This window comes from Corvus moneduloides, chromosome 9, assembly GCF_009650955.1.
Source record: "Corvus moneduloides isolate bCorMon1 chromosome 9, bCorMon1.pri, whole genome shotgun sequence".
Lineage (NCBI taxonomy): Eukaryota > Metazoa > Chordata > Aves > Passeriformes > Corvidae > Corvus > Corvus moneduloides.
Window position 1 is genome coordinate 31,572,970 of NC_045484.1, and position 21,257 is coordinate 31,594,226.

General features: G+C 48.8%; 2 protein-coding genes across 2 annotated transcripts; one reads left to right on the forward strand and one right to left on the reverse strand.

Moving 5' to 3' along the window:
• The first annotated feature begins 2,480 nt into the window (after positions 1-2,480).
• Positions 2,481-13,191, forward strand: LOC116447904 (methylcrotonoyl-CoA carboxylase beta chain, mitochondrial-like). Its single transcript, XM_032117658.1, has 13 exons — positions 2,481-2,824; positions 3,573-3,906; positions 5,797-5,993; positions 6,897-7,075; positions 7,817-7,897; positions 8,097-8,275; positions 8,947-9,139; positions 10,077-10,168; positions 10,352-10,508; positions 11,025-11,147; positions 11,547-11,689; positions 12,027-12,108; positions 13,012-13,191. The coding sequence occupies exons 1-13, from the start codon at positions 2,740-2,742 to the stop codon at positions 13,093-13,095; spliced, it is 1,929 nt and encodes a 642-aa protein (XP_031973549.1). The 5' UTR covers positions 2,481-2,739; the 3' UTR covers positions 13,096-13,191.
• A 19-nt stretch (positions 13,192-13,210) lies between these two features.
• On the reverse strand, positions 13,211-20,699 carry RPE65 (retinoid isomerohydrolase RPE65). The gene is made up of 14 exons (XM_032117659.1): positions 20,593-20,699; positions 19,795-19,877; positions 19,293-19,443; positions 18,906-19,013; positions 18,672-18,813; positions 17,922-18,069; positions 17,578-17,659; positions 17,248-17,380; positions 16,987-17,126; positions 15,992-16,121; positions 15,034-15,148; positions 14,836-14,930; positions 14,634-14,745; positions 13,211-14,130 (listed from the first exon to the last, which is right to left on the reverse strand). Exons 1-14 carry the CDS (start codon positions 20,601-20,603, stop codon positions 13,979-13,981), a joined length of 1,602 nt encoding a protein of 533 aa, XP_031973550.1. The 5' UTR covers positions 20,604-20,699; the 3' UTR covers positions 13,211-13,978.
• Between the last annotated feature and the right edge of the window lie 558 nt (positions 20,700-21,257).

The following is a 21,257-nucleotide window of genomic DNA, read 5'->3' on the forward strand; positions in this document are numbered from 1 at the left end:
TGTAAGTCCTGAAAAACGCTGCAGGACTGTCCAAGTCTGTTAGCACTTTTAAGTAAACAAACAAACCCTGCTTTAATCTAGCCCAATTTCCAGGCCACCATGGTCAGAACCCAACTAAAAGCTCTTTGGGTATTAAAAAACAAAATCTAAATATGAAACAGAAGCTCCACAAGGAGGAGGGCTCTGTGGGAACCCTCCTGCCTTTGGTCTGACAATCCAAAAAGTGTGTTCTGGTTTCTCCCAGCATCCGGTGCACTCCAGCAAAGTTTCTAAGTTTAAACTTCACTCAAAGCTTCAGTGTTCCTTAAATGGCGCAGCTCAGCTTGGCTGGCAGAGCTGCAGCTCATGGTAAAGGAAGCCACCACCACATGAACATTTTCCCTAAATGCTGCTCTATATATTCTCAATGCTCAGCTCAGGAGTCGCTAAAATAAGCTCTGAAAATAACAACTTCAAACACTTCACAAGGCTGCAGCCTCTCAGAGGGGCTGGGTTCTCCTACCTCGGGGTGCCTTAAACAAAGGATGCTCCATGCCGTGGCAAGAGAGGAAGGCTGAGCCCAGCTGGAGAACTAACATAAGTCAATAAGGATCCGTTGGCTCTTAATTAGAGGATTTGTTATTGATCCCAGGCTGCCTCCCAGTACAAACTGGTGGCTGACGCCTTCTCTCTGGGATAAACAGGCACTCAGAAATGTGGGGGCTGAAATGTGAAGAGTGTTTCTTTATCCTTTAATCTAAGCAAACAGCATTCAGCTTTCAGGAGAACGAAATAAAATTACTCTTTTTAAGCCTGAGAAAAAGCCCCCTCTGTTACATACAGCAAATTCTGCCTGTGACCACTGATTCTATCTACTGGAAAACTTGTAAATTAATGAAGAATCACAGAATCATTTAGGCTGGAAAAGAGCTTTGAGGTCAAGTCCAGCTGTTAACCCAGCACTGCCAAAGCCACCACAATATAAGCCAAGAAATTAACTGCAAAAGGTACTCTTAAAAATTCTGCAAATTAAAATCACATATAATGAAATTGCTATGCAACACCAGTGGTTTAGAGATAATGTCTCCTATGGAAGCCTAACACTTAATTATGGAAAATGAAATAAGAAGCATGAGAATTATAATTGGATAGGAGTCACTGATACATTCACAGAACTGAGAACTCAAAAATCTTATGAATCCAGGGAAATGATATATGGATCAACTTTAAAAGGAGCCCAGAAACACCAGGGAGCCCAAATCTCACTTCAAACACATATCCAAGTATTTCTATCTGCAATTCCTCCTCTAGGAAGCTGAGCACCACCAACAACTTTCTGAAATTCAGACTTCTTCAAATGTATTCTGCTTTATATGGATTTCTGTCAGCACTCCTTCCTTCCCCATTATCACCTGCACCACAGAGAGCACAAGAATTCACATGAAATCCCACAGGAAATGCAAAAGATCTCTGTAAAGCTGCGCAGTGACTTCTGTCTCCTCTTCAGCTCTTCACAAGTTTCTCAAAGTGTTGGGAGAAAAGAGTTCTGGCTACACCAGGGAAGGAGGGAAGAACTGGAATGAGCAACAGCCATCCCCAAAAATGCCCCAAAGCAGCTGGATTGGTGCAGCAACTGTTGAATTCATGCATGGGCTCCATCAGGAACCATGTGTGGCTGTATCTGTCCCCATAATGTGTCTGGATCAGTGGTTTTGTTAAATTACATTGTTCAGTCCAGAGGAGGCCCCAGAGCTGCTGCAGGGCTGGAGCCCCTCTGCTCTGGAGCCAGGCTGGCAGAGCTGGGGGTGCTCACCTGGAGAGGAGAAGGCTCCAGGGAGAGCTCAGAGCCCCTGGCAGGGCCTGAAGGGGCTCCAGGAGAGCTGCAGAGGGACTGGGGTCAAGGCATGGAGGGACAGGACACAGGGAATGGCTTCCCAGTGCCAGAGGGCAGGGATGGATGGGAGATTGGGAAGGAATTGTTCCCTGGGAGGGTGGGGAGGTCCTGGCAGTGGTGACTCCCTGGAGTGTCTGTGCTGCCCTTGAATGTTACATTTGCTCTGGCAGAGCATCTCTGCCCACTTCTCCCTGGGCTCTCCCTTGTCCAGCACAGCCCTTCCCCCTGTCACAGGGTTTGGGACAGCCAGAGGGACTCTGGCACATCCCACGGGGCAGCGGCCACCACCTCCCACAGCTCCACCTGCATTGAGTTTCTTGATACAAGGGAGCACAGCACTGAAGAGTGTCCTCTCTGCTGTAGCTGTAAAAGGATAAAAAATATAATTTTAAATTATTATATCTCAGCAAATTTTAATTATTACCTGTAAGATTTTTTAATAACATATATAACTTATTTACCTACAAATTCCAGCCCATGCTGGATACTTTCACTCACTAACATATTAGTCATCACTTAATCATTGCTACCCAGCCTTATTAATATGTATAGTATGGATAAAGAGCTCCCTGGCAGGGATGCATTTTAATGAAGGCACTGAAAGGCAACACGCAGTAATTTCCAGAAGGCTGACAATAGCAAACCGAAGCAGCCCAGGGATGGGATGAGGCGTGGAAGGAAAAAAATCAAATTAGTTTTGGTATTCTAACGATAAACTTAATTTGAGAGAGGACACCTGGGGCATAGGACACACAAGGAAAGGGACACCCAGGGCACAGGACACCCGTAGTACGGCACACTCGGGGCACGGGACACCGGGAGCACAGGATACATATGGCACAGGACACCAGGGACAGAGGACACACATGGCAAGGGCCTTGGAGGGCACAGGACACCGGGGGCGGGCCGCCGCGCGGAGCCGCCCGGAGAGGCAGGCGCGGACCGGACGGGGTAAGGAAGGGGCGGTGGCGAGAGGGTCCGGCCGGGCCGCGGCGGGCGCGGGGTGGGCGGGGAGCTGAGCCAGCGGGGGCCGGGGAGCTCCGGCGGAGGGGCCGCGGCCCCGCGCTCCGTGCCCGGGCTCGGGCGGCCCCGGCGCCGCCGCGCTCCGCAGGCCCGGCTGGGCCCGCCCGGCCCGGCCTGGAGCGGGGGCGTCCCCTCCCGGCCGCCATGGCGCGGCAGGCACCGAGGGTGTCCCCTCACGGCCCCCGCGCCAAGTAGGTGTGTCTCCTCACGACCGACTGGAGTCCGAGCGTCTCCTCGCGACCCCCGTGTCAAGGCGGGAAGCAGTGGTGTCCCCTCACGACCCCCGCGGGAAGAAGGGAGCCGGGAGTGTCCCCTCCTGAGCCCCGTGGCGGGGCTGGAGTCAGGGTGTCCCCTCATGTCGCCTGCGGGAACAGGGATGTCCCTTCACGACCCTGCGAAAGGGCGGGAACAAGGATGTCCCCTCACGAACCCCGCAGCAAAGCGGGATCAGGAATGTCCCCTCACGACTCCGCGAAGGGGCGGGAACGGAGGCGTCCCCTCACGACCGCCGTGGCACGACTGGAGTCAGGGTGTCCCCTCAGGTCCTCAGCGGGAACAGAGGATGTCCCCTCACGACCCCCATGGCAGCGCAGGGACCGGGGGTGTCCCCTCACGACCCCACCGAGGGAATCCACGCTGTAATTCCCGTCGCTGAATGCCGTTCGTTGTCCCTCAGCTCTCGGGGCGATGTGGAGCCCGGCCCCGCTGTGCGCCCTGGGCCGGCGGCGCCCCGGCCCCTCCGCGCCGCTGCAGCCCCTGACCCGCCTGCTCCAGAGGGAATATGGGGAACAACCCCCGACCCGCCTGCTCCAGAGGGAATATCGGGAGCTGCCTCTGCCGAGGCAGGGCTGGGGAAGGACGCACCACCTGCCTCCCCGCCGATTTGTGAGTAATAAACCCAAATCCAGGCGGCATCCCAAAACATTCCCAGTTCTAGATGGACGTGTCCCCGCCGTGTACCGACATGTGTTTGAAGCGAATTTAAGGAACAGCGAGGCTGTGATTAACAGGTAATAAACCGGTTTTGTGGGGTTTTAAAAGTGTTGCTGCTTGTAACATGGTGTGAGAGTCACTTACGGGCACTTATGCCCCATGGAGCAACGTAGCTGCCCCTGGATCCCTGGCAGTGTCCAAGGCCAGGTTGGATGGGGCTTGGAGCAGGTTGGGACAGTGGAAGGTGTCCCTGCTCATGGCAGGGATGGCACTGGATGAGCTTTAAGGTCTCTCCCAGCACAAACCAATCTGTGAAGCGTTGACTGAAATACCCAAATCGAGGTGCAAACTGTATTTAAAATAGCGCTATGTGTTGTTTTGCATATATTGCCAAGAAGTACTTTTTCCAGACCTTCCTAACATTTGTTTCGTGTTGCGTTTTGAATGCAAAGACGTAAATGGTGACTCACACACTCCTGACAAAGTAGGGGATGGGTGCTGCAATCCATCGTGATTTACAGATAAAACAGGAAAATGTGTTTTATGTGTTTGTCCTGAAAGATCAGATGGCAAAATTGCAAAGGCCTTTGTTCAGGGGAGTGATCCACGAGCTGGAAGCAAAGCTTTGGAAAACACACTGTGCCCTCCTGTGGTGGCATTGAGGACATGATTAAAATCCTTAGCTTTGTCCTCCGGAGTTTTTCCACCCTTCACAGCGTGCGGGGAGCCGCACTCGGATCATAGTGCTGTGTGAGTCTTTGTGTCAAACAACATTTACAGTTAAAGGTAGTGCATCTGGGGGAAAAATGTGTTTGAGATAAAGGGAGAACTTGGTTTATTTAAGACCAAAATTGAGATTTGTTTGCAGTTTATTCAGTTTTTTACCTATACACAGTGCTGCCCTGACAATAACAATAGGTAATCACTTCCTCCTTGTGACACTGCAGTGTTCCCTGCTTTTAGTATATCTTCCAGATTTAGTAATTTATTCTACTTCTCAGTTACTGATTTTTGTCAGATAAATTTGTTGCAGGAACTGACAGAGGAAGCTCTTGGCTGGATTCTTCTGTGGAGTAGTTGGAACGTGGAGGTTCATGCTGAATTAGGACAGACACATTATGATAGCCTCATTATTATATATTATATTATTTGCTTTATTAAACAGTTTCTGGATAACAAAAGTGAAATGTTTGCTTAATCTGGAAATGTGACTTTATCTTCATTTTCATGCCATTTGTGTGAAAACTGGGCAATCTATTTAAGTTCAACCTGCTAAAGGGTAGCTTGTAAGGAGAGTGGTTTGGGTCAGGAAGGACCTCAAAGCCCTCCCAAGGGCAGGGACACCTCCCACTGTCCCAGGCTGCTCCCAGCCCCAATGTCCAGCCTGGCCTTGGGCACTGCCAGGGACCCAGGGGCAGCCACAGCTCCTCTGGGCACCCTGTGCCAGGGCCTGCCCACCCTCCCAGGGAACAATTCCTTCCCAATCTCCCATCCATCCCTGCCCTCTGGCACTGGGAAGCCATTCCCTGTGTCCTGTCCCTCCATGCCTTGTCCCCAGTCCCTCTGCAGCTCTCCTGGAGCCCCTTCAGGCCCTGCCAGGGGCTCTGAGCTCTCCCTGGAGCCTTCTCTTCTCCAGGTGAACACCCCCAGCTCTCCCAGCCTGGCTCCAGAGCAGAGGGGCTCCAGCCCTGGAGCAGCTCCGGGGCCTCCTCTGGACAGGGCAGGTTGAGCTTCTCATCCACCAACACCCCAGATCTTCCCAGGGCTCTTCTCCATCCATTCTCCCCCAGCCTGTGTTAGTCCTTGGGATTTTCCACCCAGCACCTGCACTTGGCCTTGTTGAGGTTCTTCCAGCCCCACCTCTCCACCTGTCCGGGTCCCTCTGGAAGTCATCCGTCCCCTCCAGCGTGTGACCGCACCCCACAGCTCTTTGTTCCCATGAACCGAAACTTGGTTTTTTCCATCAGATACTCGGAACTGCTGGAGAGGGTGAAGAAAGGAGGGGGAGAAAACGCCGTCCTGCGGCACACGAAGCGCAACAAGAAGCTGTTCGTGCGGGAGCGCCTGAGGCTGCTCCTGGATGATGGGGATTTCCTGGAGCTGTCCCCGCTGGCAGGGCTGGACATGCCCTACGGGGATGTCCCTGCTGCCGGCTGCCTCACGGGTAATGCCTGGCAATGGAATGTTGGGGCGACTGGGAAAGGAAAAGGGGAGGAAAAAGGATGCATGGAATAAGGTTAATGGGATATTTTAGTATCTTAAGTGCTTTCCTAGGAAAAGTGAAATCTAGTTTTATCCAGTTCTTATTCCCAACAGGGAAGAGTTCAGCCACTGCTGTATTGTTATTCTGGGAAATCTGGGTGAAACCTTTAAAAAAAATCTCTTTCATTTCTTCTAGATTTAGTAATTTATTCTATTTACCAGCTACTGATTTTCATCTCAATAAATGTAGGGTGACGTGTCAAATCAGCTATTGCCTCTTAAAGGAGAGGGGACAAAGTTATGGTGAGAAACAGGAGCTGTGACATACATTTTGAAGGGTTTTTCAAATCGTAGACAATTGCATTTTCTATTCAAACATTGTCTCTTTAAACTGGAACAGCTCTTCAAAATGAAATTTCATTGAAATTCAATGAAATTCAATTTCATTCAATATCAGTGAAATTGCATTTCGAAGAGTGGTTCCAGTTTAAAAAGTAGCTAGAAGAACAGTATGAAAACCTTTTTTTTTTATCACTGATTGTTGTATTTTTCAGTTTTATAGGGGTAATTTTTAATTGCTTCCCCTTTATCTCAAGGGTTGGGAGTCACAGTGTAATTTTTTTGTTACATTGTCACCAGAAGCAAGTAAATTTATTTGAGGTTCTGTCTTCTGTAATTTAGATTATTTTTTTACAATACTGTTATTCCAGAGAAGAGGGTAGATTTCTTCCCTGTGTGATATTTTCAATTTAATTTGGAGCTTCTTGATGTAGCATTACTGAAAAAACTCCTGAAAATATTTGCCCCCCTTGTTTTGTCTGTTATTTTAGAGAGTCCTGATAAATATCTGTGGTACCACTTTCAGGAATTGGCAAAATCTGTGGGGTCTGGTGTGTCTTCATTGCAAGCGATGCCACTGTGAAAGGAGGAACAATTTACCCAATTGGAGTGAAAAAACAATTAAGAGCCCAGGAAATTGCCATGGAGAACAGGCTGCTGTCTGTGCACCTCGTGGACAGTGGGGGAGCCTTCCTACCCCTGCAGGTACTGCTGGCACCTCTGCAGAGCAGAAAACATCAGTATTTATTTCATCACTTCGGCTAATCTTGCATCTCCCACCTAATCAGAGATCAGAAACTCCAGTGAGTGTGCTGAACTGCCTTTGTGTCTTTAGTAAATGAGAACATGGTGTGAGGTGTCTATTTTCACTTCACAATCCTTAAAGTATTCTGTGTTTTATTGTCCTGTTTGTGCCAGTGATGCACTGAGCTCTGTGACCTTTAAAAGCGGAGTTTTTGCAATTCTGACTGCAAAGTAAGAATTTGAACAGGATTTTTTGCAAAATGCAGAGATCATCCTCTCATGGAGACTGTAGTTGTTCTCTCTGCACACTGAGGGCAAGCACACAGGAAAAGTTTTTACCTGGAATTGTATCCAAAACTAAGAAAAAAGGAAAGTGCTGAAGGCATTTCACAGATAAAGTAGAACCACCACCCTTCCCTTCTCTACATTTACAGTCAGTTTGTGTAGAATATATTGGTTTCAGAAAAAATCACAAGATTTAACCTCTGCTTTCAAAGCACATGGGTATTTTGGGGGCATTTGACAATGTATAAAGGAATAAATACCATAATGAATGGTATATATGAAAGGTTTGGGAGTGATTATTAATGGTGACCTTCCCAGTGTCACTTTTGGTGCGTTTGGGAATGAATGGAGTGAAGAGGAACCATCAGCTTTTGTATTTAATATTAAAGATCCCTTTTTCTTTTCCCTGTCCCTCAGTCAGAGCTGTTTCCTGACAAGCTGCACGGTGGCAGGATTTTCTACAACGAGGCAATCATGTCTGCCATGGGAATCCCTCAGGTACTGTGGCATGGGGAATGCAAGGGGGTGTGGGAAAGGTACAAATGGGTCGTAAATCTTGCTCCTGCTGGTATTTCTGTCTCTGGTTTGTCCTCCAAGCTGGGATTTAGCACTTTCTGCATTTCTGAAACAACTTTGGGCTTTGGTTTTTGCTTTTCCTGTCCCCTCTCCAGCATGGCTGTGGTTTGTGTCCCCTCAGGTGGCCGTGGTGTGTGGCTCCTGTGTGGCTGGAGGTGCCTACGTGCCCACCATGGCTGAGGAATCTGTGATCATAGATAAAACTGGGACACTGTTCCTTGCTGGGCCACCCCTGGTGAAAGCTGCTACAGGGGAAGATGTCTCTCCTGAGGACCTTGGAGGAGCCAGGCTTCACTCACAGTATGTGGAATATTCTCAAAAATAGGGAGAGAATTTGGCATGCTCGGCTTTAAAGGAATGTGGCACTGGCATTTCAGATCAGGGCTAAGAGTGGAACCTGTGGTTACACTGGTTTGCCTTCTTGGGTTCAGGGGTTTGGGTTAAATCGGTCAAATGAAAGTAAAAATAGGTTATTTGTGGGGTGAGGCAGGGACTGGACAAGTTGGATTTGGATCTCTGTTATTCCACATACTTTTTGAACAACTTCAGGCAAGTCATTTCCCCTGTGCCTCACAGGGAGCAGTTACAGAAGAGTGATGCTATCTCCTCTTTTCCAAGTGTTTTCCAGAATACACATAGCTAACCCAGCTATGCTACATGGAATACATTCCTGTCTTTATATCTTGGCTGCAACCACTTATTTTGAAACAATTCCTGAAGTTTGTTCTCCTGATCTCCATTTTTGATGTTGTTTGCAACACCAGCATCATGAAAATAAATTCAAAGGTGTTTCTTTAAGAAAAGATTAACACAAGTCACAGGGAAGGACTTCAGCTCATTCATACAGAACCAAATCACACAGTATTTCCACAGGGCATTTGGAGAGTCTCAGCTTTTTTCCTAGGGTTTGGAATTTCTCTCAGAATTCAGAACTCATTAATTCAATGCTAATTAATGTCTCTCTCTCCTAGAGTCAGTGGCTGCACTGACCATTTTGCACCCTCAGAAGAGGAGGCCTATGAGTGCATTCGTAATGTTGTCTCCACCTTAAACTGTGAGCCAGTGCCAGAGGAGGACAGGGATCATGACAGTCCCCTGTACAGCCCTGAGGAGCTCCTGGGGCTGGCACCACTGGATTATGGCTGTACTCTTCCTGTCAAACTGGTAAGGGATTTCATTCTTCCATCCTTCCCTCTGATCTATCCCACAGCTCCAGGTGTTATTCTGAATTATTACCTCATCTGTTGCCAACCTGTCTTAAGCCTGCAACTAAGCAGGGTGGCAACTGTTTTGTGGGACTATAGAAAATATTTAACCTGAAATCCTGTTGGAGATAAAATAACCCCAGATTGTGCCAGTGCTGCCCATCTTTTTCCATGCACTTTTGAGATACTTTATGTCAGCATGTCTTGCACTGTGTTGGCTGCCTTGGGAACATATACCCTCTTAATATCTGGTTTTCTCTTCCCCTGCCTTTTTGGCTTTTTCCAAGTATTCAAGATTGTGTCTTGTAAAAGAAATGGTGGAATTACTGACTGAAAAACAACACAGCTCAAAATAAACTTGTTTGAGGCTGGGACACGTGCTAACGCTTAAGCAGAGACATGCAGAACTGCCCACACTGTTTTCATTGTGTTCTACGTGAGATTTAGTCTCCAAGGATGTGAATCCAGTATCTTTTCCAGTGGTAAATCCCTGCACTTGAGGGAATTGACTGTAGAAAGCTTTGAAAGCAGCTTTTAACTGTGTTGGAAGAAAGCATGAGCCATATGAACCAAGCATTTCTTGCACAAAATCTGCGCACACTGGGGGTTGGTTTTTGCTTTTTTACATTTTTATGCACAGGAACAACTGTGCTTTGTAAAACTAAAATGATTTTGGAGTTGGCCTTTGTCTTAAAAATACACAGTTGGTAATTAAACCAAACACAAATTGGATGGTTTTATGGTGCATATTGAGTATTTAGCAAGTCACCCAAAGACCCTCTGTGCTCCTCTTGCATAACTCAGGTCTGCTACTATTTGAACAGAGCATTTCTTTTAGCAGAACTCTCCTATTTTCACTTCCTTTTCTCTAGTAAACTCTGTCTATTCCTTTGCAGATTCTGAGCCGTCTGGTGGATGGAAGCAGATTGCAGGAATTCAAGGCTGCTTATGGAACAACATTAGTGACAGGATTTGGCCATGTGGAAGGGTATGGCTGGGAACAGTCACCATCCAAATGGATGGGCATGCATTTCTCAACAGCTTTTGTGTCCTCAGCAGGTTTTACACCATTCCAATCATCTCTAGGGTTCAAAAGGGAGAATCATGGAATTGTTAAGGTTGGAAAAGACCTCTCAGATCATGAGTCCAACTGTCCATGTTTGTTCTGTAGGCACTTGGTGGGGATAGTGGCCAACAATGGGGAGCTGGCTCATGATGCTGCTCTCAAGGGCAGCCACTTTGTCCAGCTCTGTGGCCAGAGGGGAATTCCCATCCTCTTCCTCCAAAACACTGCTCCGCAGCCAGCAGGGCCTGCAAGCATCTCACAGGTATGGCAAGTGTATTAAAATATATTTCAAGCAACTTCTAGTTCTTGTTGTGCTTTTTAAAATTTATTAACTGTTAGGAAAATAATTTTTCAACCACTGAAGCTTCGTAATGTCTTTGCTAATGATTGCTAAGATTATGAATTTGCTAAGATTTAAGAACATTCTGATTTGAATCTTAAGCAGGCCTGGATGCTGATATAAAGTGATACTCTTCAGTTAGCAAGGCAGGCTGGAAAACTTGGAATTTGGAATGCTTTTGACATTGAAATACAGCTTATTGATTCCTCTGATAACTCTGCACTCCCGAAAATTGGCTATTTCTCTTTTTAACGTGAAGGCAGTAAAGCTCAGTAGGTTTTGTCCTGGACTAGGGAGAGTAAAACATCCATTAGATTCCAGATCTGTTTCTGCAGAATTGTAAAAAAAATGAATGATTTAGAAATACAAGTTTGGTGGGAGTGGAGGGAATCTAGAATAAAGTCTTAAAGGATCTAAAATAACCTATTTTCATTCCAGGCAGAGGCTCATTCCAACAGGCTGAAAGCCCAGGCTTCCATGATGGCTGCAGTTGCCTGTGCTGCTGTTCCCAAAATAACCATTGTCATTGGAGGCTGTTTTGGGAGTGACAGCTACGTCATGGTACGGGTGGCACCAGCCCAGGGCTTGGGGACACACCTGTCACACTGCTCAAGTGTCACTGCATTTCTAAAACACAGCTGGGTAACTCGAGCTCTGAACTAATATTTAAGTAAGAAGTGCAACACGATATGTGATTGCTGAAAAGTAATCATGGAAGAATTAAACATGGAAGTGCTGAGAATTCAAAATTAAATATTAAAATAGCACTATTGAAGGCAGTGGGGAGGGTGGTGGTTCCTAGCACAGGGTGTCTGTGCTGAGCCAGGAGCTGTGTCATTAATGCTTTACAAATCCACCTGTGTTCCATTCTGCCCTGCCCTTGGCTGTGCCATCCCACAGACACCCTTTTATGATTCATCTCAGTGAGTTTGTGCCGTTCTTTGGGTTTTTTTCTTGTAGTGTGGGAGATCATTCAGTCCAAACTTTCTGTTCCTCTGGCCCAATGCAAGAGTTGCTCTTGTGGATTCTCGACATTTCCCCACAGTCCCACCAGCTGGGGACTGGACAGGAGAGGAATTGGAGCTGAAACAGCTGAAGGCAAAGTAAGGACATGCAATATAAACCTTACAGGAATTTCATTGTTAGATTACCCACTTTTGTTCATCTTACAGAGCAACACATCCCAGACTAATGAAGCAAACATGAATCTACTGGAAAAATACTTTAAATTTCCGTGTAATTCTATGTCTTTCTGTTAGGATCTTCCCATTACTGCAGAATGGGCAGCTCTGTTATTTGCTGGTTTCTGATTCATTTTAACAGCAGTACTGCCCATTCTCTTCAGATGGAGGTATTTGCTTGTTTCATCTGTAGGTTTTTTTCACTGCTCTACTGTTTTTATTGTGCTTTTAAGCCTGTTCTATTCTCTGCCCTCTCCAGGCTAGAGGAAGAAAGCAGTGCCTTTTACTCCTCTTCCAGACTCTGGGATGATGGGATCATTCTACCTCAAGACACTAGAAAGGTGGGTTTTCTTTTTAGGCCATTTTATTCTCCAATCTCACAAGGGGTGATCATGACTCACTCAAGGTTGGCAGTGTGCTGTTTCCAGACCTGAGGCTGCCATTTCTCACTCCATGAAATTTATCTCTGTAATTCTCATCCTGTCTCTTCTCCATTAGTTTACCCAAAAAGTTTCTCTTGAATTCTGGTTACTTGACCACAGCATTTCCTCACTGAGCCACTCCTTTACTTTACCATAATTTCATTCTGCATCTGAATCCTTTTTTTTCCCATGTAATTACCCATATCTTCACTCTTTGAAGTTCAGGCTCCTCAAATTCCTTTTGTTTCCATCCTTTTATCCTAGGATGTTGCTTTTTGTAATTTTCTCTTCCTGCTTTTAATTTGCTGTGTACATTTGGGATGTCTCCCTGCCTTTTTATTGATTTGAAATTGGCAGACATCCCTCCCTCCATTAGGTTCTTTCTGAAAGCTGCTGCCTTTGTTCTTTTATTTTTCCTTGTTAGATTGTTTATTAGCAATAAAAATGTTCTCTGCACTTCTGAAATTTGTTTACTTGAAGATCTCAATCTGTCCTGGTTTCAGCTGGGTTAAATCACAACACAACCCTTCTAAATATGGTACATATTTATGGAACTATGTGGATGCTAAATATTTTCATGGAGTTTACGGGAACTTTGATAATGGGAGAGCACCAAGAACGGTTTTTTTAGTCCTAGAGCCCTGAAATTCCCACTTTATGGGCTACACATGAAAATATGTGAGAGTTGAACTGTTCATTTTACCGTGTTCAGTGTTTCACAAAAAGAAGGAATAAGTAAGTGCAGAACTAGTGAGTTTTACTGGGGTTTTTTGTTTGTTTGTTTGAGGCTCATTGTTTATACTGTTTTTTGTTTCTAATTAGGTGATTGCCCAGTGCTTGGAGATCATGGAACAGAAGAAGTCCCAGGCTGTGTCTCCCTGTCCCTATCCCATCATCAGGATGTAACTGCAGCCCTCTCAAACCAGAACCCTCTGTCAGAACTCTGAGTGTAAAGATTTTCTAATTCTTTGATACCATTAATAAAAATGTTGAACAGTTGAAGACAAACAAGAATCCCAGATTTTAAATCTACTAGCAGGAAATTTTTATTTTCAACTGTAGCCTCTTTTAACATCAGCTGAAAGTTTATTTTGGGAGAAGGAAGGATTAAACTGAATATCTGTAGCACTCTAAGGAAGCAAAGTCAGCCCAAGGCGTAACAATTGCTTGATTTTTTCATGTCCATGTTTTAACATGAAATCCAGAAATCAAGGAACTGCACTTGGACAAAAGAAAGGGGAAAAGGCAAACACACAAGGGAAGGTGTGCAGTTTGCAGCCTCAGTGAAGAACAAAACTCTACCTTGCCACCCACTTGGGATTCCCAAAGCAGCTGTGGAAAGGCTCCACTTGGATTGCTCTGAGGATACTACAGCAATGACCAGGATGGTATTTAAATCCATAATCCTTCAGTATAGGCTAAAAATTCTTGATCATCTAGCAGAGCACAGCCTGTAGTACACAATGTTACCACATGTAAAAGTGTTGAGGTTACTCTCTGCTCTTTCAGCATCTTTCACACTGCTGCAGCTACAATGTTTAATTTTGCATAAACAAAACCTCTCCATCACCCCAAACTTGTGGTTTAATGGGAAATAATATCAAAGGGTGCATTTAAAAAATACCTGATTAACCATTTTGAAGAATCATCAACAAGACTGAACTGCTCGATCTGAGTTAAGCAGCCCCACAAATGCAAAGGGCTGTGGAAGGAGTTTGGGTCACCTGTAAATGGAGACTGCACCTTTTGGGAGCTGGAAGAAGCCTGGGCCAGGTGTTGCTGTCTGTGGTCACGCTCTCTTGAAGCACCCATGGAATGTCACGGGAATCATCACCTCCACCTCAGCCCTGGCCACCTCGCTCATGTCTTTGGCGTTGAGGATGAGGAGGAAGGCAGGCTTGGGCCCCACCCCTGGGCTGATCACGATGCTCAGCACCACCCCTGCAAGGTGAGAACACAACAGGTGTGGCCCAGCCGGGTGTGGGCTCTGTCTGCCCCCGGCTGGGCGCGGTAAGAGCAGCCCCCTGGTACTCAGGGTACTGGAAATGCTGGGAGTGGTGTGTGACCATCCCTCCTGAGGGACACGGGCAGGGATACAGCACAGGCTGCCCACAGAAGCTGTGGCTGTCCCAGCCCTGGAAGTGTCCAAGGCCAAGTTCAAGGCTTGGAGCAGCCTGGGGTAGTGGAAGGTGTCCCTGCCCATGGCAGGGGGTGCAATGGGATGAGTTTTAAGGTCTCTCCCAGCCCAAAAATTCCATGATTCTAGTTTTAATTTTGCCATGTTTCCTCAGAAATTTACCACCAGTGTTAGCACCTGTCCCATCTCATCCAGGAGCTGCCTGCAGGCTCTGCCCTGCCCAGCTGTGGCACAGCCCTGCCGCCAGGCTGGTGCCATCTGACACAGCCCTTCCCAATCCCAATGCCAGCAACCCCACCAGCATTACCATCATCTTCCTCCAGCGCATCTGGGTGGGAAACGAAGATTGGCTCTGACGGGTACGAATCCGGCTCCTGCCATACCCAGGTCTCCTTGGTTTTAACGTTCAACTTGCAAAGCTAAAGGTGAGGAAAACCCAAAACCCCAGAGCTCAGAAATACTCTTTTTTGTCCCCAAATTAAAGCCATCCCCCAGTGGCTGATAGTTACCCTGTCTGGGACAAAGTGGTTCAGCCCCAGCCCGTAGGTGTACGTGTACGGCTTCCCACCGTACTTCCCGTAGTTGATCTGGGGGAATTCAAAGGCTACAAGGAAAAATAAACATATAAATGCTGAGGATTAGTGGGACATAGTGTGCAGGCAGCACTTGTGCTGCTGTGGTCTGGGGGAGCTGGGGTGTCATTGTACCGTGACGTGGCCCTGAGAAAATCACCTCTGGCTCCAGCCAGATGGTCTCGTCACTGCGCAGCGTCGCTGTAGCTGTCGTGTAGGGCAGGGTGACCAGGTTCTTCCCTGTGTCAGCCTGTGACAAAGAGAAATACCCAGGACATTGGAGAAAATTTTCAGTTTATTTGCACAGAATTGTATCAAACAGCACTGAACAGGGAAAGCAGCAACACACGGCAGAGCCTCAGCGAGCAGCAGGAGGCGACTGCTGCCGTGTTCTTGGCAGTGCTGCAAGAACTGTCCTGTTCCTCAGCCTAAACACAACTTTCCTCCCTTCTGAAGGCCTTCAGAGGTTTCATTAAGCACTGCCACGTGGGCTTGCACTTCTCACTTGATCCACAGCCCAGTGAGCTCTCTGAGCAGCTCAGTTGACCAGCATCCCTGGCAGCCCTCGGCCCACCCGCCGGCCACCATGAGCGGGGTCATGGAAAGGAACTCAGCAGCTGCCAGCCAGAGAGCTCTGTCTGTGCCAGGCTGGCAGCTGCAGGGACCTCACACTGAGGGCTGGAGGATTTAACCACTCATGCTTGTGCTGTGGCTGCTCCCTTCTGCACTATCAGCAGCTCTGGGATGAACTGCTGCCCCACAGGCTCTGCCATGAACAGTAACATATGGAGTCATCAGAGAGTTTGGGTTGGAAGGGACATTAAAGCTCATCTCATTTTCCTTGCCATGGGCAGGGACACCTTCCACTAAACTCAGAACTCCACCCAACCCAGCTTTGCACACTTCCAGGGATGGGGCAGCCACAACCTCTCTTGGCAACCATATAAATAAACTAGAAAAACACTGATCAGCTAAAGAAAATACAAAGTTTCTCTGAAGGCCCATACTTCAAGTTTCCCCTCTTAATCAAAATGTTGAATTTGGAGTAAATGGGGACAGGAGCCCTGGCAGGGAGTGGTGCTGCCTCGAGTACCTTGTCGATGCTCAGGGGCAGGACGTATCTGCGGGCCTCGGGCTGCGGGGCCTTCTCCGCGTGCCGCTTCACCTCGTCCCAGTTGCCCCGTAAGTTGGCCAGGTACAGGTAATTGTAAACAAACTCAAACCTGCACAAAACAGCATCACAGAGAGAAACACAGCTGGACTTTGCAAGTGGGGGTGAAGTGGAGGTGTTTTCTGCCTAAAATTCAGTAGAATCATGGAATGGTTTGGGTTGGGAGGGGCCTTAAAGTTTATCTCGTCCCAGCCCCTGCCATGGGCAGGGACACCTTCCACTATCCCAGGGTGCTCCAAGCCCTGTCCAGCATGGCCTTGGACACTGCCAGGGATCCAGGGGCAGCCACAGCTTCTCTGGGCAAACAGAGTGACACAAGCTCCAGTCCAGCTCCTCGGCAGAGCTGAGCTGTGTGTGCATCACAGCCCCTGCCAGGAAAACCCAGAAACTCCTGGTGTTCAACACAAGCACGGGAAGGGGCTTGGAGTAACCTGGTCTGGTGGAAGGTGTCCTTGACCATGGCAGGGAGTGGGACAAGATGAGTTTTATGGTCCCTTCCAACCCAAACCAGTCTGGAATTCTATGATTCTGTGCCAGGATCAGCTCAGCTCAGGGTGTCCTGGGTATGCAGCCAACACAGGGTTGAGCTTCATCATTTCAATGCCACATTTCTGTGTTTACATGAAGAGCAGCATTCAAGCCTCACCCACACCCTGCTCATTGCAGCCCCAGGAGCCAGAATAGCATCAACCCTTCAGCAGTCACTAACATTTACTAAAGATAAAAGTAAGTAAAAGATAAAAATAATTTTTTCTTGGAAAATGAGTGTCTAACAGGCTCCCTGCTGTATAGTCTACATGTCACCATGTGTGACTATTTAGATGGGTTCATGCAAGTGCCAGAGGCCCCAGGAGGGATGTGCCAGGGCGTGTCTGGTGCAAGGGGCAGTTGTGATACCCAGGGAGCCCTGGACTCACCCCTTCCAGGTGCACAGGTCCACGATCAGGAACCCATTGTCTTCGTAGGTGTTGATGTGGTGGAAGAGGTTGAAGGCTGAGGTGCGGTACTTGAGGTTGAGGAGCCTGCCTTTCTTCTTCTCTGCCACGTGAAGCCACACCTGAAAACCACACAGAGCTGGGCTTAGGCTCAGGGAAATGAAGGTGAAGCCAAGATCATGGATCTCCCAGCCCAGGTCTGGCTGCCCAGTCCAGCCCAGTTTGGGATGACCCCACGCTTACCCCCATGGTCTCGTTGGACTCGAAGCAGTCCATGTAGTTGGCTCCCCAAAGGCTCCAGGAGGAGAGGAACTTGAGGAGGTTGATTTTCACTGGTGTTTCCACAAACACTAAGTAGTTTGGGGTCAGCCCAAAGCTGTTGGGAAAGGCAGGGGAGCACATCAGGCTCACTGGGGTCAGTTTGGACAAAATCCATGGAGTTGCTCATCCTAAGCACATGCATCATCGCTCAAAATTACCCTGATTTTGGTTAATCACCTAGTTGTCATTGCTGATTACATGTGAGAACCAGTCCCTGGTTCCAGCTGACCTGCTGACCCCATGAAATGTTACCTGTGGACATAGGAGGGCTTAAACCTGTCACTGCAGGGGAACTGCACCACCACCTCCGACTTGTTCATGGGGTCTTCCTTGTCTGGAATGGGACAAGTGAGAGGTTACAGAGGTTTTACCCACACTTAGTCTGTACTTAGAGCATCTACCCAGAAAATTTCTGCCTTTAACACAAAATTCATTGTTTAGAAACCACCTGGAAGTGGTTTAAATACAACATTTAAAAAAAAAATCCAAAGGAGCTTGAAAGAAACCTAACTCAATGACAAAGTTCATTTAAAGGATAAAGAGGTTATGTATAAGGGAAAAGTTTCCCAGCTGGCTCAGAGATGGGATTGACTGACCTGCCTGCAGAGGAGGAATCCGGATGATGTTGTAGGCCAGGGAGAAGTTTTTTCCAAAGCAATTCCCAATGTTGTAAACTGTGCCATCGTTCTCAATGTGGGGATGAGCCGTTGCCCCATTGACAGACACGTATTTACAGAGATCCACCTGGAGAACAGCATGCACAGAGTCAGCAGCTTCCCTGGCAGTAGGTGGGAAGGCACCGGCTCTGCAAGGTGCTGTGAGTCAACACATCCTCGCTCTGGATGTGGGAAGTTCCTCTCAAAGTCTGCAGCTGAGCTCTGATTTGCAAACTCCAACCCAAACTTGAAGATGCTCCAGGGGCTGGAGCCCCTCTGCCATGGGAGAGCTGGGGGTGTTCAGCCTGGAGAAGGGAAAGCTCAGGGGGACTCTTCCAGTGCCTAAAGGGGCTCTAGGAGAGCTGCAGAGGGACCTGGGACAAGAGCCTGGAGGGACAGGAATGCATGGTTAGATGGGATATTGGGAAGGAATTGTTCCCTGGGAGGGTGGGCAGGCCCTGGCACAGGGTGCCCAGAGCAGCTGGGGCTGCCCCTGGATCCCTGGCAGTGCCCAAGGCCAGGCTGGACATTGGGGCTGGGAGCAGCCTGGGACAGTGGGAGGTGTCCCAGCCCATGGCAGGGGTGGCACTGGGTGGGATTTAGGGTCCCTCCCAACTCATGCTGTGACTCCGTGATTTTCATTTTAGTTTTAACCCTCCACACCTCTAACAGCCCAGGACAAAGACCCACCTGCTTGATGGTCTCCAGGGTGTCTGGGTTAATCCTGGTGATGAAGTTGGTCTCAGTACAGGCATAATAATCCTCACCCACGGGGTAGATGTTCACCAGGGCATTATCTGTGACCTCCACACCTTTGAAGTAGGAGAAAAACCTGAGCAGAGAAAACCAACAGGCAGTCAGGGGCTCCTGGGAAGCAGAAACTCAGTAGGACATCCCAGCAATGTCTGTACCACCCCGAGGTACCTGGAGAAGATGTTCTTGCAGGGGTCTGGGTAGGCGTAGGTGCCAAACTCTGTTATCACGATCCTCTTCTCTGTCATGCCTCGCACGTAGCTGTCAGTCCGCAGAAACCTGGGAGGGCCAGGAGGAGAAGGCCTGTTACAGGTGACACCAGGCTTGCAATAAATACAAATATTCCTGTGACGAACCTCATGCGAGCTCTGCAGTCTGCAGGTCCCCAGAACCTCACACTGCTGGATCTGGGTTCAGCGATACCGCTGCTAGAGCTCTTCCAAGAACCACGTGGACTCAACAAAACCGGTGTCTCCCACAGGCACAGCCTGTCCCCAGCATTTCAGACATGCAAACGCTTCCTTATTTATTCTTGTTTCGTGGAAAGCTGGCGCGTACCTTCGGTGGTAGGTGACGTGCCCCTCCTTGAAGTCAAACTTGTGCAGCAGTGCCTGGCCATCGAAGAGGTGGTAGTAGGGCTCCGAGCCCACCTCGAACAAGCCAGGACCACATCTCAGGAGGCTTCCTCGCAGCCAAGTGGGAATCCTGCCTGTGGGAGAGGCAGCGTTGGGATGGGCATGGCCAATCAAACCAAGGAAGTTTTGTTGTGACAGCAAAAAGAACAAAACTTCAGACTCATCTTTTAAATTTTTTAAACTTGGTGTCTAAACACACATGAGCTCTTTAAGCTCTGATTTCTTCACCTCCACACCTGCTGTGGACCAAGATACTCAGTACTGAAATGTCTGAAGATGGTCCCAACCCAATCTGACCTTTCGCTACCCAAATCACCAGCCCTGTGAGCTCCTTCACATCCAGCCCTTGTAAAGCCTCTGAGCCCTGGAAGCCCCTGAGCTGCAGGAACAAAGGAGAGCAGAAGGAGATGAGGCCCCAGACCAACCTGTGACATGGGCAGTCACTGGAGAGGACAGCTCCTCCACTGTCTCAAAGAGCTTCTTGTAGCCTCCAGCGGGATGCTCCACCCTGAAAGGGGCAGAGCTGGGTGAGCCTGGAGCAGACCTGGGAGCCCCCTCCCAGGGAGGGATGGATCTTTCTGGAAGGAATGATCCATGACTTGCAAAGAACTTGAGGGAGGGAGGAGAAGCAGCTTTCCTGTAGGGAAAGGATCTGAGGCTCCAAACAGCTACTGAGAACTGTCCTGAGCACAAGGAGGGACAGGGACACCGAGGGGACAGCCCATACTGCAGCCCAACAAACCCAGGATACCAGAATCGTCAGGAAGCAAAATCCAGTTGTATCTCCCAGCTTTTCAAAAAACCTGGGTTTTGCCTTTTTCCTTTTTTTCTTTGGTTTTGCTGGTGAACTCTGCCCAGAGAAGCTGTGGCTGACCCTGGATCCCTGAAGTGTCCAGGTCAGATGGGGCTTGGAGCAGCCTGGGACAGTGGAAGGTGTCCCTGCCCATGGCAGGGGTGGTGCTGGATGGGCTTTAAGGTCCCTCCCAGCCCAAACCATTCCAGGATTCCATGATTCTGCTCCAAATTCTGGTCAATCCTCTGGAACCTGGAGGTGAGTCTGTTCCCCCAGACCAGAACCACACCTTGGCAGGGGATGTACCAGCATGGACACATGGAGACCTCCCCTCCTCCCCCTCCCCTCCCAACCCTGCTGCCCCTCAGAGCCCCAGCCGATGCTCCAGCTGGGATGTGCTTCCCTACAGAGGAGCTTCAGGAATACTCACTGGCTGTACATCCTCCCTGATGAAGGGCTTGAGCCTCCAGAGCTAATCAGAGAGGCAGAGCTGTGCTGGGTATTTATGGGGTGCTGAGCCCTGCCCAGGGCAGCCCCGTCCCAAAACAGCCCCGTCCCAAAACAGCTCCCACCAATGAGAGCACCCCGGGAACAGAGCCGGCTTTCAGCACCAAAATCCTCCCGGGGCTTTGGGAGCTTTTGTCCTGCTGTTCACACAAAAAGGGGCTTTCACTGTTTTTCTGAGACCTAAATTCTTCCCAAGCAGAAGTGATTACAAAGAAAAAAACCCAGGGAGGAGTCAAACGGAGGGTGCTGGAGCCACGCCGGGAGCTGGCACCGGCACTCGGCACTGCAGGGACCATCCTGGCTCCTCCAGAGCCTCACCCAGGAATGATGTGACACTAGAGACACCAAGAGAGAAGAAAATGCCAGTGTCAGACATCAAGGAATCTCCTGAGCTGGAAGGGACCCATAGGGATCATCCATTCCAGCACCTGTTCCTGCCCAGACCCCCCAAATCCCACCCCGGGCATCCCTGGCAGCGCTGTCCCAACGCTCCTGGAGCTCTGGCAGCCTCGGGGCCGTGCCCATTCCCTGGGGAGCCTGGGCACTGCCCAGCAGCCTCACATTTCCCTGATCTCCAGCCTGACCCTG

Coding starts and splice junctions, on each gene's coding strand:
- LOC116447904 (XM_032117658.1), top strand. CDS start 2,740: ATGGCAAGGGCCTTGGAGGGCACAGGACACCGGGGGCGGGCCGCCGCG. Junction 5,994..6,896: donor TGCTGCCGGCTGCCTCACGG/GTAATGCCTGGC, acceptor TACCACTTTCAG/GAATTGGCAAAATCTGTGGG. Junction 10,509..11,024: donor GGCCTGCAAGCATCTCACAG/GTATGGCAAGTG, acceptor TTTTCATTCCAG/GCAGAGGCTCATTCCAACAG.
- RPE65 (XM_032117659.1), bottom strand. Junction 19,444..19,794: donor AGTGACTGCCCATGTCACAG/GTTGGTCTGGGG, acceptor CCTCTCCCACAG/GCAGGATTCCCACTTGGCTG. Junction 19,014..19,292: donor CACGTCACCTACCACCGAAG/GTACGCGCCAGC, acceptor TGGCCCTCCCAG/GTTTCTGCGGACTGACAGCT.